General features: G+C 35.2%; 1 protein-coding gene across 1 annotated transcript in view; it reads left to right on the top strand.

Moving 5' to 3' along the window:
• The first annotated feature begins 583 nt into the window (after positions 1-583).
• LOC144282982 (transmembrane protease serine 11G-like) overlaps positions 584-14,119 on the top strand; it is a 48,585-nt gene continuing 35,049 nt past the window's right edge. Inside the window, exon 1 of the mRNA XM_077846634.1 lies at positions 584-692. Coding sequence (XP_077702760.1) covers positions 682-692 — 11 coding nt within the window. The 5' untranslated portion in view covers positions 584-681. The remainder of the gene's footprint in view (positions 693-14,119) is intronic.

Here is a 14,119-nt window from a genome sequence, read left to right as displayed (position 1 = left end):
AAGACAAATGGGGAGAAAAGGACTGTATAGATAGAAAAGAAAACCCAAAGTCAAAGAAGGTTAGATGCCTCTGTAGCTACAAAGGAGAGCCTATGGAGAGAAGATAATTAGCTGGTGAAGCCCTTAAAAATGGCAATTGGCTCAAATACATTTTCATTTTCCTACCTTAAAGCTGGAACCCCTTTTCGAGTACACAAAATGAACTACTAGGCCACACATAGTAGTACAGATACTATTGCACTAAGAAAAAGAAGTCAAAGACTAACAAATGTTTTATAGAAACCTCTGAGTGTATTTCATGCTTGCCTTTCAAGATGAACCACAGAGCCTGAAGACCAGACTTGTGACTCAGAACAAAGAGTGACATCTCTTGAAAGACAAATCCAAGTTTTCAAGGGTGTTGCTTAGGTTTTGAACGCAATATTGTTTCTCATTTATTTTCATTAGCCAGAACCAGGAAATTCTTAGTTCCTGCAACAAAGACTTATCAAGTGATTCTCTGCTCCAAACTCTACGATTGGTTAAAATTTACCCATCCCAACTTGTTAAACTAGTTTATTCTAAATCCTTAAGCATTTTTTAAGTCAGCTTACAAATCTGAAGGAATGCCCAGGATGCCATTCATTTGACAAGAAAGCACAAGCAACACTGAAGTGGAGGAGTTTGCGTTCCCAGCAGTGTATGATGTATCAGTAAGTTTAACTTGATTTCCTGTTTGAAAAAGTTGTTTTAGGTTGTGGTCCTTAATTCTGAAAATTATCCTGAATTGGGAATTTAACAGATTTTTAAAAATTAAATTTAACTTAATAAGCTGTTAAAGAAAATAATGTAGTCATTATTACTACTAGTAATAATGATTGACTAGTATGATTATTACTAGTCATAGTAATCTTTTTATTTCAGGTATCCATGCTAACAATTTCATACTTAGGATTTGAAGAATTTAAAAAGTTGGATTTTAATTGGAATTTTTAACGTGAAAATGAGATAATCACAGAGAGGAAAAGAAAGGAAAAACAGAGCCTGAAGTAACATTATGGAAGTTTGTAGGAGTGGAAGGATGTGGTAATCCAGACTCTAGGATATATAATGCCATTTGTGATCTCTCTAAATTTTACATTTAATTGACACATTGAAGAGAGTGGAAATATACAAACTGTATAGGGAGTATTGTATTTTACCCTGATTCTGAAATTGATAAACATTAAAACTCCAAAAAATGAATAAGAATCTTAACGTCCTTTGAGAAGTCCTTTGCTTTTTAAAAATAAAACTTTAGGGCAACTGGGTTGCTCAGTGGTTGAGTGTCTGCCTTTGGCTCAGGTCTTGATCCCGGGGTCCTAGGATCAAGTCCCACAACAGGCTCTCCATGGAAGCCTGCTTCTCTCTCTGTCTCTGCCTCTCTCTGTGCATCTCTCATGAATAAAAAAGTAAAATCTTTTAAAAAATAAAATAAAATAAAATAAAATAAAATAAAATAAAAACTTGAGGGATACCTGGGTAGCTCAGTCAGTTAATTGTCTTCAGCTCGGGTCATGATCCCTGCATGGGGCTTCCTGCTTCTCCCTCTCCTGCTTCCACTGCTTGTGCACATGTGCACTCTCTCTGTCAAATAACTAAATAATTTTTTTTAAAAAAAACCTTAAAGAACAATATAAGAACAACTTATATGTAAGAATATCAAAAGAAAGTAAGGGCAAATAAATAATCCTAAAATTTTTGTATTTTAATAGACTTAGAATGAAGTCTATAGAAAATAAATCTTAGATATTTTTTGTTCCCACTCCCATCTAATCCATTCTGTATTTTTTAATATTTTGAACATTAATTCTTTCTGTAAAAATATGAGTCAATTAGTACAAATAACTCAAGATAATGAGGGAATTACAAAAGTCTTTTCTAATGTTGTTTAGAGTTCCACTATATCCTTTGTTGGTAATAATTGGATGTTATTTATAAAACTCAATTAAGCATGTGTGGATTTCTGAATCACAATCCCCCAACAGATTTAATTCTCTACAATCATTCAAAATGTTCCCCTTTCTGGCTCCTCACCATAGATCCACAAGCTAATAGGTTTATCTTGTTAAAAGGCAAAGGAACAAAATAAAGGAACAAAAACAACTTTTCACATTTAATTGATATTATTTCTAAAATTGAAACATATTAGGATTACTTTTTAAATGGAATGTAACAGAAGTAAGATGATGATCATTATTAATATTATTTTTATTTTTACTTAAAAGTATCCCCATTCTGTAGGGAAAAAAGTGGTGATTCCATACAATAAAGGTAATTCCATTAATCCTATTTTCCCCTCTTTTTGCTCTTCAATTTCTTTAATAATCCTATATTTCCTCAAAAATTACTATGTACTGGGGTGCCTGAGTGGCTCACTCAGTCAGTTAAGTGTACAACTATTGATTTTGGCTCAGGTCATGATCTCAGGGTCTTGAGATTGAGCCCCACATCAGCATCCATGCTAGGAATGTAATTGGATTTCATATCATGTTCAGAGATTCTTTTTTACACAGAAATATTTTGTTTACCCATCTAGTAAGCCATTCTGTATTTAGATGTAGTGATATAAATAGGTGTTAATACATTTATAATTTTTAGTCATTGTTTTCTTTCCTAAAACCGAGTAACTATGAAATAGATTCCTTGGATTATCATATTCCTACAATGAGGCTTTGAATAATTTTACATTTCTCTTTGCCTCACAGAGATGTTAGTCTTTTTTAATTGAGATATAATTGATATATAGCATTGCATTAGTTTCAGGTGCACAATATGATTTGATATTTGTCTATATTATGACAAGACCACCACAATAAGTCTAGTTAACATCCACCGCCACACAGTTATAACTTTTTTCTTGTGATAAGAGCTTTTAAGATCACTCTCTTAGCACCTTCCAAACATACAATATAGTTGCCTTCCTGTAATTTATATATCCATGAATTAATTACTTTATAACTGGAAGTATGTACCTTTTGACACCTTCACTCATTTCTCCCCATCTTCCTTACTGCTTCTGGCAACCACCAAGAGTCTCTTTTCATATACTCATAACCATTGATGGATTTTAAGTTCTTTCCCACATTAAATCAAGTCTGTGTTTCATACAATAAGCATAAAAAGACTATGTCCGGTGATTTTTAATTTGGAAACTAAAGTTGTCATTTAAATGGCATATGTCCCTATTTTCTGTAATAGTGCCTGGGGCTCTAGGAATTCAGCACTATCAGTGTAAGACAAGGACACGATACAAAAAAAGAAAAAAAGAAAAATAATGAGACAACAGATGGCCCCTAATCTGAGAAGGAATAATTAATATCTCTGAAGTAGCATAATTCCAAGTTTAAAAAAGCAATTGAAGTTTCATTGGAACACACACACAATATACATGGATATACATTTGTATTTTCTTTTTGATATATTTTTTAAAAATAAGACTTAATAAGATACAAACATCTGTTTTTCTATGGTTAAACATTTTTATAGGAAAATGGCGTGCTAGATTATTGTTAAACTTCTATTTTTTTATTTTTCAATCTTGGTAAAATGGACAGATATATTGTAAACAACACTATTATAATGAACATCCTTCTGGCTGATTTTGGCACACATTCAAAATTGTTTCCTTAGGATAAGTTATCTTTTGCACTTTCACAATTTCTGGAATGGCGTTCCTTGATTAGCAAACTGCTCTACATCCTAAATTCTTTTCTTTGCATATTCTCTTATACCCTTAGAAAACTGAAATATATTTCTTTCCATACGATACTTTATTTTTTACAATCATCTCAACTAAGGGTTTATTACTGAAGATTTAGTCTTTATCCTCCTCACTCTCTAATGCCACCGGGGACCATTACTCTCCACATCCCTGTAAATGCCCTTGCAAACTTCCTTGTTCCTCTGAGGTTCACACAATTTACTCTCTGTCCTCTTTCTTTCCTCATGGCAGTTCTTATGGATCTGATTATGATTATGATTATGATTATGCCCCCCACTTTATTGAAGACTGGTACTTGCTTTCCCATCTTTCTCTACTTCAAGTATCACATCTACTCTAGGTAACATCAGTGCCCATGTGCTTGATATGCAACACTCTAGTCATTTATTTCCTTGATCTCCTAATCTCTATAATATTCTCTTCAAATATTACTCTCATGTCCACACCCTAGACTTTGTCATGACTTGGAATTACTCTTTCTGAATCATAACTTTGGACAACTATCTCTATCCTAACCTTCCTTCTTAAAGCTTTAGTTACTTCTAATGTGTAAGAGTATTTTTTTATTCATTAGCTCTTCTAATCTGTAAATTCTTTTTTTTAAGATTTTATTTTTAAAATAATCTCCATACCCAACGTGGGGCCCAAATTTATAATCCTGAGAATAAGAGTCACATGGTCTACCATGAATTCTTTATACCCATTAGTTGCCACCCCCAAAACATACATACACCCACACACACATGTTCTTTTTTGTTTTTTAATGGCCTTTATGTTCATGATTTCAACAAATTTTTAAAAACATTTTATTTATTTACTTGAGAGAGATAAAAGGGCACTTGAGAGAGCATGAGCAGGGGAGAGGGGAAAAGGGAGAAGAAGAAGCAGAGTCCCTGCTGAGCAGGGAGCCTGACACAGGGCTCAATTCCAGGACCTTGGGATTATGACCTGAGCCAAAAGCTGATGCTTAACCAACAGAGCCGTCCAGGAGATCCTCAACAAATTTTTTAATGATGCCAAACTCCATTAAATTCAACTGTCCTGTGTTTCTTTTATTTTATTTTATTTTATTTTATTTTATTTTATTTTATTTTATTTTATTTTATTTATTTATTATGATAGTCACAGAGAGAGAGAGAGAGAGAGGCAGAGACACAGGCAGAGGGAGAAGCAGGCTCCATGCACCGGGAGCCTGATGTGGGATTCGATCCCGGGTCTCCAGGATCACGCCCTGGGCCAAAGGCAGGCGCCAAACCGCTGCGCCACCCAGGGATCCCTGTCCTGTGTTTCTTTCATCGTTCATACCTCGATAAATTCTAGAGAGTCTATGACTATCTGAAAAATGACACATCCCTGCTCAGACCACTGAGGAATGCTACAGAAAATTCTCAAATTTCCAAGAGATGCCAGTTCATCTGAGGACTGAGCTCTAATCAGCATTCCTATTACATCCCCTTAGTCTGTACTCCCATTTGCCACAATGACTATTTCCACTCCTTCAGCTTCTTCAAATTTTCAATTCTCACCACCTGTCCTCTCATGTTTCTACTAATGTGATTCATTAATTAGATGGAAACTCCTTCAACTTCCTGACAGCAAACCAACAAACCTGCCTATATCCATTCATACTCTAAGAGGATGCCTATAGTGTGTCCAAGTTCCCGGATCTACTAGGCTTAACCATAGGAAAATGTCAATTCATGACCACTTTTGACCTCTACAAATGGCAATTTCGTATGTGAGAACCTCATAGTTTAGAATCCAGGACCCTTCAAATATCCCCCCAACCACAAGATCTCTGTGACTGGTTAACACCATTTTAAGTATACTCAAAATTGTCCCATTCACAAGGAAAAAATTTCTCCATCCACCCCATATGCCTTGATGACTGATCTCTCTCTTTCCATCCAGAGTCAAACTCTTGGTAAAAAAAAAAAAAAAAAAAAAAAAGGTTTATATCTGTTGTTCTGTCTTTTCAGTCCCAATTTTTCCTCAGATCCACTGACATTTGGTTTATAATATCACTACTCTGTTCCTTCTCCTGTCCTAGGTCACCAATGATTCACTACTACTTAATCTAAATTTTTATCATATTTGATTTCTCAACAGTATATAACACTATGGATCACTCCTTCCTAGAATATCCTCTATCTTTCATTATTATATCACCCTTTACTTTCCTTCTTATTTTCCTCTGTGGTTTTCGGACTTCTTTATTCCTTGCCCATATCTTAAACGTTAGTCTTCTTTAGGATTCCTCTCTGAGCCTACCTTTTTCCCTATTATTTCGATAGAGAAAAATCTTGAGCACCTGCCATATTCCAGGTGCTAAAAATACAATAATAGATTTGACACAGTACCTGGCTTGCTCACTGCTATAATCTCAGTTACTAGAAGTACCTGGCATTAATATAAACATGGAAATTATTTTTAAATGGTAAAGTAAAACTGCTACATTAAAAGGAATGCATACTGAATGTAATTTATTCATTATAAGTTAACCTACCTGCTCCTTTTCATATTTGTAACATATAAACTTTATTTGCCATCCCACTTTCATTTTGCTTACAGAAAATTGATAAACAGATTTGATCTCTCATAAGCCTTTCCATCTCCTTTTAAGAAAAAGTTGTCAAATTATTGTGTTTTCTTTGATGATGTCTAGTTCTGCAGGTCATTTTGTGAATATCTCATCCAAAAACACAAAAGTAAAAAATGAAAATCAGTCAAGATCATGTGGAACGGATCTAATTTTCTTAGCTCCAAGAAGTTTATAAACTTTAATTTTCTTAGCTCCAAGAAGTTTATAAGCAAAGTTATCAATTTTTATCAAATGTTATTATCAAACAACTTAAAATAGTGAAAAAGGCAAAATTTATATAGACAAGGAAATTTTTAAAAGAAGAGTTCTCCTCCTGGTGCGGCATTTAAGTGAAATACAATGTTGTTTTGTTTGTTTGTTTGTTTTTAGTTTTTTGAATAGTTTTTTGCATATACAATATTTTAAATGTAGAAATATTTTAAAGAAATAAGTAGTTTGCAATAATTATTTATTATTTAGACTTATGAAAGAGCAGTTTGTAGTCTGAAAGTAAATATTGCCCAATCTATCCACAATTGATCTTATTGCATGAATTCACAGCACAGTCATATGCTGCTTCTAAGTTTCCTAGCCATCTCAGAAAAAGTACCTTCCAAATTTCCTAGCTTTTGACATAATACTGAGTTAAAATGCAGTCTTAATCCTCAGTTTTAGTAAATGAACCAGACACAGAATTTCAGACTCATGCATAGGGGGAATAGTGAGTAAATACTGAGAATATATCTTATGCAGACCAAGAATCTAAGTAATAATAAGATGAACTCAATTTTATTTTATTTCAACAATAACAACGAGTATACTCAACTCCTACCAAAGACTAAAATTGTAACTGGGTACATGGTAGGAGGTTAAAGAAAACCCGATTCCTGGTAAAAGGAAGATTGAGAAAACAATAAATAGTAACAAATGTAATGCAATTTAAGATTCAATAAATGTTAAGTACAGATATAATCAATGTACTTCAGCAGCATTACCTAATAGACTAGTACTCGTGCTGGTGATATATGAAATGACTTTAGGTAGTATTTATTTTAGTGTATGAGAGAGAAAATACAGCTACTATATCAAACTCAGTATTAGGTGGATATTACTGCTTAGAGATGGGCTACAATATTTCGTTTTAAAAATTTAAGAAAATTGAATTACAAAATTGACCTATATTAGTGCTTACAGCAAAAAATGATAATGATTGCAATTGAAATTTGGAAAACAACTCAGAAAAAGAATTAATTGTAAACAGGACAAAATTTAAGCACTTCAAATAGAGCAGCTGAATAAGGTCTTAAAGATGAGTACATATTATGTAAACAGGGAAGTGAGAGAGGGCAATTCTAGACTGGTATCTTTAACAATGAAGAATGCTTCCTTCGTTAATGTAATAGGTGTTTTGTTCTGTTTTTGCCCAAGTTGACATCCTCAAGAAAATGCAAATTAGAAGCCCTACTTTTTAAAACAAACTCTCATTTTATGGGATTATTATGGAGGGTACTTATACACTTCAGCACTCAGAGAAATAAATGATAAGCAAGCCAGGGAAAGTTTTGACTTTTAAGTTTCATTGTTGTTCCTTTTTATAATTACAACAACTAAATATTGCTTTGATAGTAACTACCTGAACTTGTCAATCATTTCAAGTTTATCAAACGGAATCCTCTGTAATTCTTGTAATTCAAGCTCAAATGCCAACTTTTTGGCAAAATAATCTGTTCTCTCTAAATATTCTCTATTTTGTGAAGAACTAATACATTAAAATCCAGATTACTGAAATACTCCCATTCCAAAATAAATACCAGATTAGAGCAAATAGCATGGAAGAAGCATCGGGTTGGAGATCATCCGAACACCTGAATAAAGATTCCTCTAGTTAATAGCTATGTATCATTAGACCATATGCAAGATCTGTTTTTACCACTGTACTGATATTTGAGATAAACACCATGAAAACTATAAAAGATTACAAATGTAAATGGTTATCACTGTTAATGGAATCCAGTGAAGGTGCCATTGAGAATATGGGCAGCCCGGGTGGCTCAGCTCAGCAGTTTAGCGCCACCTTCAGCCCAGGGCCAGATCCTGGAGACCCGGGATCGAGTCCCACTCAGGCTCCTTACATGGAGCCTGCTTCTCCCTCTGCCTGTGTCTCTGCCTCTCTCTCTCTCTTTCTCTCTCGAATAAAAAAAAAGAGAGAGAGAGAGAGAGAGAGAGAGAGAGAATGTACTAGTAGGATTTGATAATGACTCTAGTGCCAAATGCAACTGTATAACAAATGACCAGGCGATTTTCTAGGGGTTTATTATATTTTTCTGACTTGGATTCCTACTCAAGTTTCTGAAAACAGACCTAATAGAATGGTTTATTGTGTCCTACTTATAAATGAATTGTCTCTTCCCCAAAGGATTTTAAGTCTCTCCAACAATAATAATAATTTTCTGTCCTCTCTTTCTTTTGGGGGTGCTCTAAAGGTGATAGCCCAGATAGCCAGTGACATCACTATCTTGAGACACATGATTCAGGAATGCCTCTCCTAGATGGTCTGCTGAATGGTTTGACTATAAGTCTTTGGTTGCCATGGTTACTCCACAAAATACTCAAAACACTTAATTGCCATGTACTACTTCTCCGAGTTTTGGAGTTCTTCCAGATTCTCACACTTGGACTGAAAATAAAATTGTTTTTTAGTAAAATTCCACTCAGCAAAATTTACTTCCCTGTTCCCAAGCTTTGTTTTACTAACATGCCCTATTGGTCATTGCTGTAGTAATTTTGGATTAGGACCTGTGCTCCACAGAGGAAAATGTTCATAAGTAGAAGGCAAGGAACTTAGGTGGGCTCAAATCATTAGCACTTTTATCTTCTTGAGTAAATCCTTATAACCTCAAGTGAAAAATGGGCAAATCATATTTACCACAAGAACCTTACATAGTGTGTGTGGGGTGGATCAAGTGTTACGGAGTATGCTAAAGCTCTTTAAAAACTCTAAAGTGCTGTATAAATGAAAGCTATTATCATCATTATTATTATTGTTACAATTGACCTGTGCCTCACCCTTCTACCCTTCCACTGCACCCTTTGTTCTTTCAAACCTGTTTGAAATAAGGTGGGGCATTTTTGAGTAAAGGATCACTCCTTATCTTCATAGGGGCCCTAAGACTCTTAGGGACCCATGAGGCTCTGATTACACTATGTAAGTTTTATCAAACACAGACAGAAAGAGCTCCCAACAATTAAGACAGCTTATCAGATATATATGAATGCCATTTATATTGAACTGAAGTAATATAGTCACTCTCTGGCATGTATTTTGCCACTGCAATGTGATGATGAGTAATAGGAAACTGGGGCCACGAGAACTATCTGTACACTTGGTTATCATAAAGACAGGAACTCCCAAATGAATGCAACTTCTATGCAGTGGCTAGACTGCGTTGGTCAGAGCAGAGTGTTTACACTTTTCTTTTTTCTCTTTCTCTTTCTTTTTCTTCTTTATACTTTTCAAACCATCCCATTTTGTTCAGCAGGGTCAGCCAGTCTGCTTCATTCAAGCCTGATAGCAATTGCTAACCTCAAGCGAACACTTGCTATCTCTTCATTCTCATACCTCCATAGGAGTCATCTGCATTTTAGAGGTTAATAAGCTCAGGCTGTAATAAATGAGGTGAGTTCACATGATTAGTGAGTGCAAAGGCATTTTGTCTGAAAACAACTAAGGCTCTTTCTAACCCTCACATGCTCTCTTCAGAGAGCTCGTGAGGCTGCTGTGACCAAAAAACCTTTAAAAAAATAATAGTAATAATTTGAGAAAAATATTGCTAATTTTCTGTTGAAGACTATGTGATACTTGCAGGATTGGCTAGAAGAGGTGGAATATCATGTAAAAATGCACAAAATAGTGTAACACTGTGTTGTCTTCAAATATCTTCTTAAGAGCCTAACTCATAATAGTGTCTGATGCAACCCAAGTTATCCAGAGAACTTTCTTAATATGTGACAGATCACATACAGACCAGATAAGACATGTGAGTGGGCTATTGAGAAAACCATCTGGGTCCTGAAGAGAAAGTGAAAGATTTTTCTCCTAATTATCTAGATAATGTCTTAATTCTTGACTTCCTCTTTTCAAAGTGATTCTGACAAATTATAGGAGGATGAGACTAGACCCGATCTTTTCACTCGTTATCCCATATGCCCTTCACTCAAATTTCATTGTCTCTGCAGAAAGCAAAGCAATGTCAGTTCAATGAACAAACTAGAATTTGTTGCCCATTTTGGGCCAAACACTTTGTTTTACATTACTGTTGTAACAAGAAGAAAGGCAGAGAACACGGGCAGAGAAATAAGAGATTTTTTTTTAAAAAAGCACAATGGTGATGGCAGATGGGTCAGTGACTTCTATCTTCTGATTATCTCTATTTTCTCAGTGAAATGCTTTTAAAGCCATCAGTTGAGGGTGAAGATGAAAGAGGAGGTATTGCAGACTTGAGTAGAGAAGGTATGAAATAATCATCTATCTCTCACAGTAGGAGAAAGAGAGAATAAGAAGGCATGATGGCTAGGAAGTTACTGAAGCCAATTTGAGGTAGTGCTCCTACAATTTAAAATGAGACTCATAAGCAAAATTAAGCTTTTTTTCCCCAGCCATATTTGTATAAACACAAAGTAGGTATAAAGTTGTATTTAACCAGGGTTGGAGTTTTGCTACATGATTATGACATAGAGAGAGAAGATTACAGGACTGAGGGTGTATGCAAGGAATGAGTATACTTAGGGACCATGGGATTTATCCCAACTAAGAGAGCAATGCCAACATGATGGTGATGGGAGACAGTGTAAAGATAATAGGATGAGTGGATTATGAGTCCCAGGGGGGTTGAAGTCAGGGTATTAACGCAGTGAGCTGGAAAGAAGAGTGGGGGTAGTTGCAGAGTTGGATGATTAAAATTTATATTATGGAGATATTGAAGCTATGGGTAACTATAAGATATAGAGCATAGTGCAAGACTGGGAAGCTGAAGTAGTGAGGAGGACAGAGTGGCACAGATAGCCAAAATATGAAATAGAACATGGCCCATACAACAAAATGGCAAATAGGTAGAAGAAACTTCAAGGTTGTTTCTACCTGGAGTGGGATTACAGTGAAAGGAACTGACCCTTAAAAGAGGGAGAAGACATTCGAGAAGCACATTGGAAGGTTTCCAGAAATGGAAATACCAGCTGCTGCAACAAGAGAAGGAAGGGTAGGAACACAGAGGAAGAAAGGATACTTAAGGCAGCAGGGATGCTGCAAACAAAACAGAAATGGGCAAATAAAAGGAAGAGATTGGCACATGTGATGGGAAGGAAGAACCCAAAAGTAAGTTAGACATAAATGAAAGACCCTTCTTTCAAAATTCTAAATTATGTCATGATCTTCCTATATTTAAAGTTGTCCAGTCATCAACACTTTGCCATCGTCATCTTCAGGGGCCCTGTGATTTGATCCTTGCTTGTCGCTCTGGCTGAATCTTTTCTACTCTTTCTTGGACCCACTGTGATCTGGAACCCTGGCGTGATTTCTCCCAAGAACTCAGCCAAGCTCACCCTGTTCCATCTCTAGGAACTTGCTGCCATCTGGTTGCTCTTTCCCAGTTCTTTGAGAAGCTTCACAATTAATTTCTCAATTCATCTTCACAATTCACCTCTCAGCTGAAATGGTGTCTCTTCAGGGATAATTCTCTGCTACTCAATTAAGCAGCCTCTCTCCCCAGCCTCTAGTCACTCTCTCTATCTATTGTTTTGTTTTCATGAGTTGAAACTTATTCTTTGGCTTGTTTTATTTTTATTTCTCCTTCCACTAGCCTGTGAGCTTCATTAAAGAAGGGAACTTGCCAGTCTTGTTTGCCACAGTTTTTCCAGCAGCAGAATCAGTTCTTAGCACATAATGGGAACTCTATAAATATTTCCTCAATAAATGATTGGATGCATGAATGAATACTAACTCAAGACTTATGGTCTGCATAATGAGAAATATCTGAGGGTTTTTGAATGAAAGAATCACACTATTAGAACTGTATAATTGGAAAATAATTCTGGAAGCAATGCTGTAGAATGTATTTGAGGGGAAATTATCTGGCAATAAAGAGATCTATTAATAGCCACTGTGGTTGTCCAGATGAAATACACTGAATGCCTGAAGTAGGATGGTGTTAAGGACATGCAAAGAAGGGCCCAAATGGAAAAGACAATTCAGAGGTAGATTGACTTTGTGAAGCAGTTGTGCAGAGGGAGATGGCCTGTGATGTCGAAGTTTAGAGAGTGGGTAATCTAGAAAATTATAGATCATCTTATTAACACATATATTTCCTTTTTAAAAATGTGATTTTAAAAAGTAAAGGGAAGTAAAGAAGAGTACAATAAGAAACAAACAAATTAAGGTAGAAAGAGGGCGATACAATAAGAACAAAGCAAAGAAACAAGTAGAAGGAAGAGAATCAAAAGCCACTGAAGAAAGGCAAAGAGAAAAAAGAAAAGATTGGTGAAAATGTGGAAGAATTATAACATTTTTACATTGTTGATAGGAATGTAAAATGGTGCAGACATTTTGGAAAAGTTTAGCAGCTCCTCTAGATGTTAAGCATGGAATTATTATATGACCCAGGAATTCCACTCTTAGCTCTACATGAAAAAGAAATGAAAACACATTTCCATACAAAAATTTGAACATGAATGCTCAGAGCAGCATTATTCATAATACCCAAAAAGTAGGAACAATCCAAATGTCCGTCAGCTGATGAATGTACAAAATAAAATATAGCATATCCATAAAATGGATAAGACAAATATAAAAACAAATGAAGTCTTACCTCTCCCTATGTAAAACAGTATGGAGGTGATAAATGCTATCACGTCAATACATTTTGAAAATATTATGCTAAATGAAAGAAGACAAATACAAAATATCATCTGTTATATGATTCAGTTTATGTGAAATGTCCAGAATAAATAAATCTGTAGAGGCAGAAAGTACATTAGTGGTTGCCTAGAGTCAAGGAGTTAGGAAAAAATAGAAAGGGGCTATTAATGGGTACAGAGTTTCTGTTTGAGGTGATAAAAGGTTTGAAAAACGATTATAGTGATAGTTGCACATCTTTGGGAATATACTAAAAACTGTTGAATTGAACACTTTAAATTAGTGAACTCTATGGCATATGGATTATATCTCAATAAAAGTGCTAAAGCAATAAAGGAAGGAAGGAAGGAAGGAAGGAAGGAAGGAAGGAAGGAAGGAAGGAAGGGAGGAAGGAAGGAAGGAAGGAAGGAGGACTCCAAAAGACTCTGGAAGCTCAAAGTATGTTTTGATTAAATGTAAAAACTCCTGACAGTTATAAGTTATTGTTCACTGAACCTGTCAAAATTACCTTCCTACCATTACCCTTTCCTTTTGACACTCATGTGACTTCTCCAGCAGTTTCACATCTTTCTTTCAATAGTTCCTATGACTCAAGAAAGGCTTTACTTCATTTTCTTTCACATTTTAAATTTTACTTTATTTATTTGTTTTTATTTAAATTCCAGTTAATTAACATAGTATAGTATTGGTTTCAGGAACAGAATTTAGTGATCTACTACATACATATAACACCTGAGTGCATCCTAACACGTGCCCTCCTTAATGGCTATCATCCATTTAGCCCATCCCCCAGTAACTCTCCTCCAGCAACCCTCAGTTTTTTCTCTATATTTAAGAATCTCTTATGGTTTGCCTCCCTTTCTGTCTTTATCTTATTTTATTTTTCCTT

The sequence above is a fragment of the Canis aureus genome, chromosome 14 (assembly GCF_053574225.1).
Source record: "Canis aureus isolate CA01 chromosome 14, VMU_Caureus_v.1.0, whole genome shotgun sequence".
NCBI lineage: Eukaryota > Metazoa > Chordata > Mammalia > Carnivora > Canidae > Canis > Canis aureus.
The sequence above is the reverse complement of the archived record's forward strand: the minus strand, read 5'-3'. Positions and strand labels throughout refer to the sequence as shown.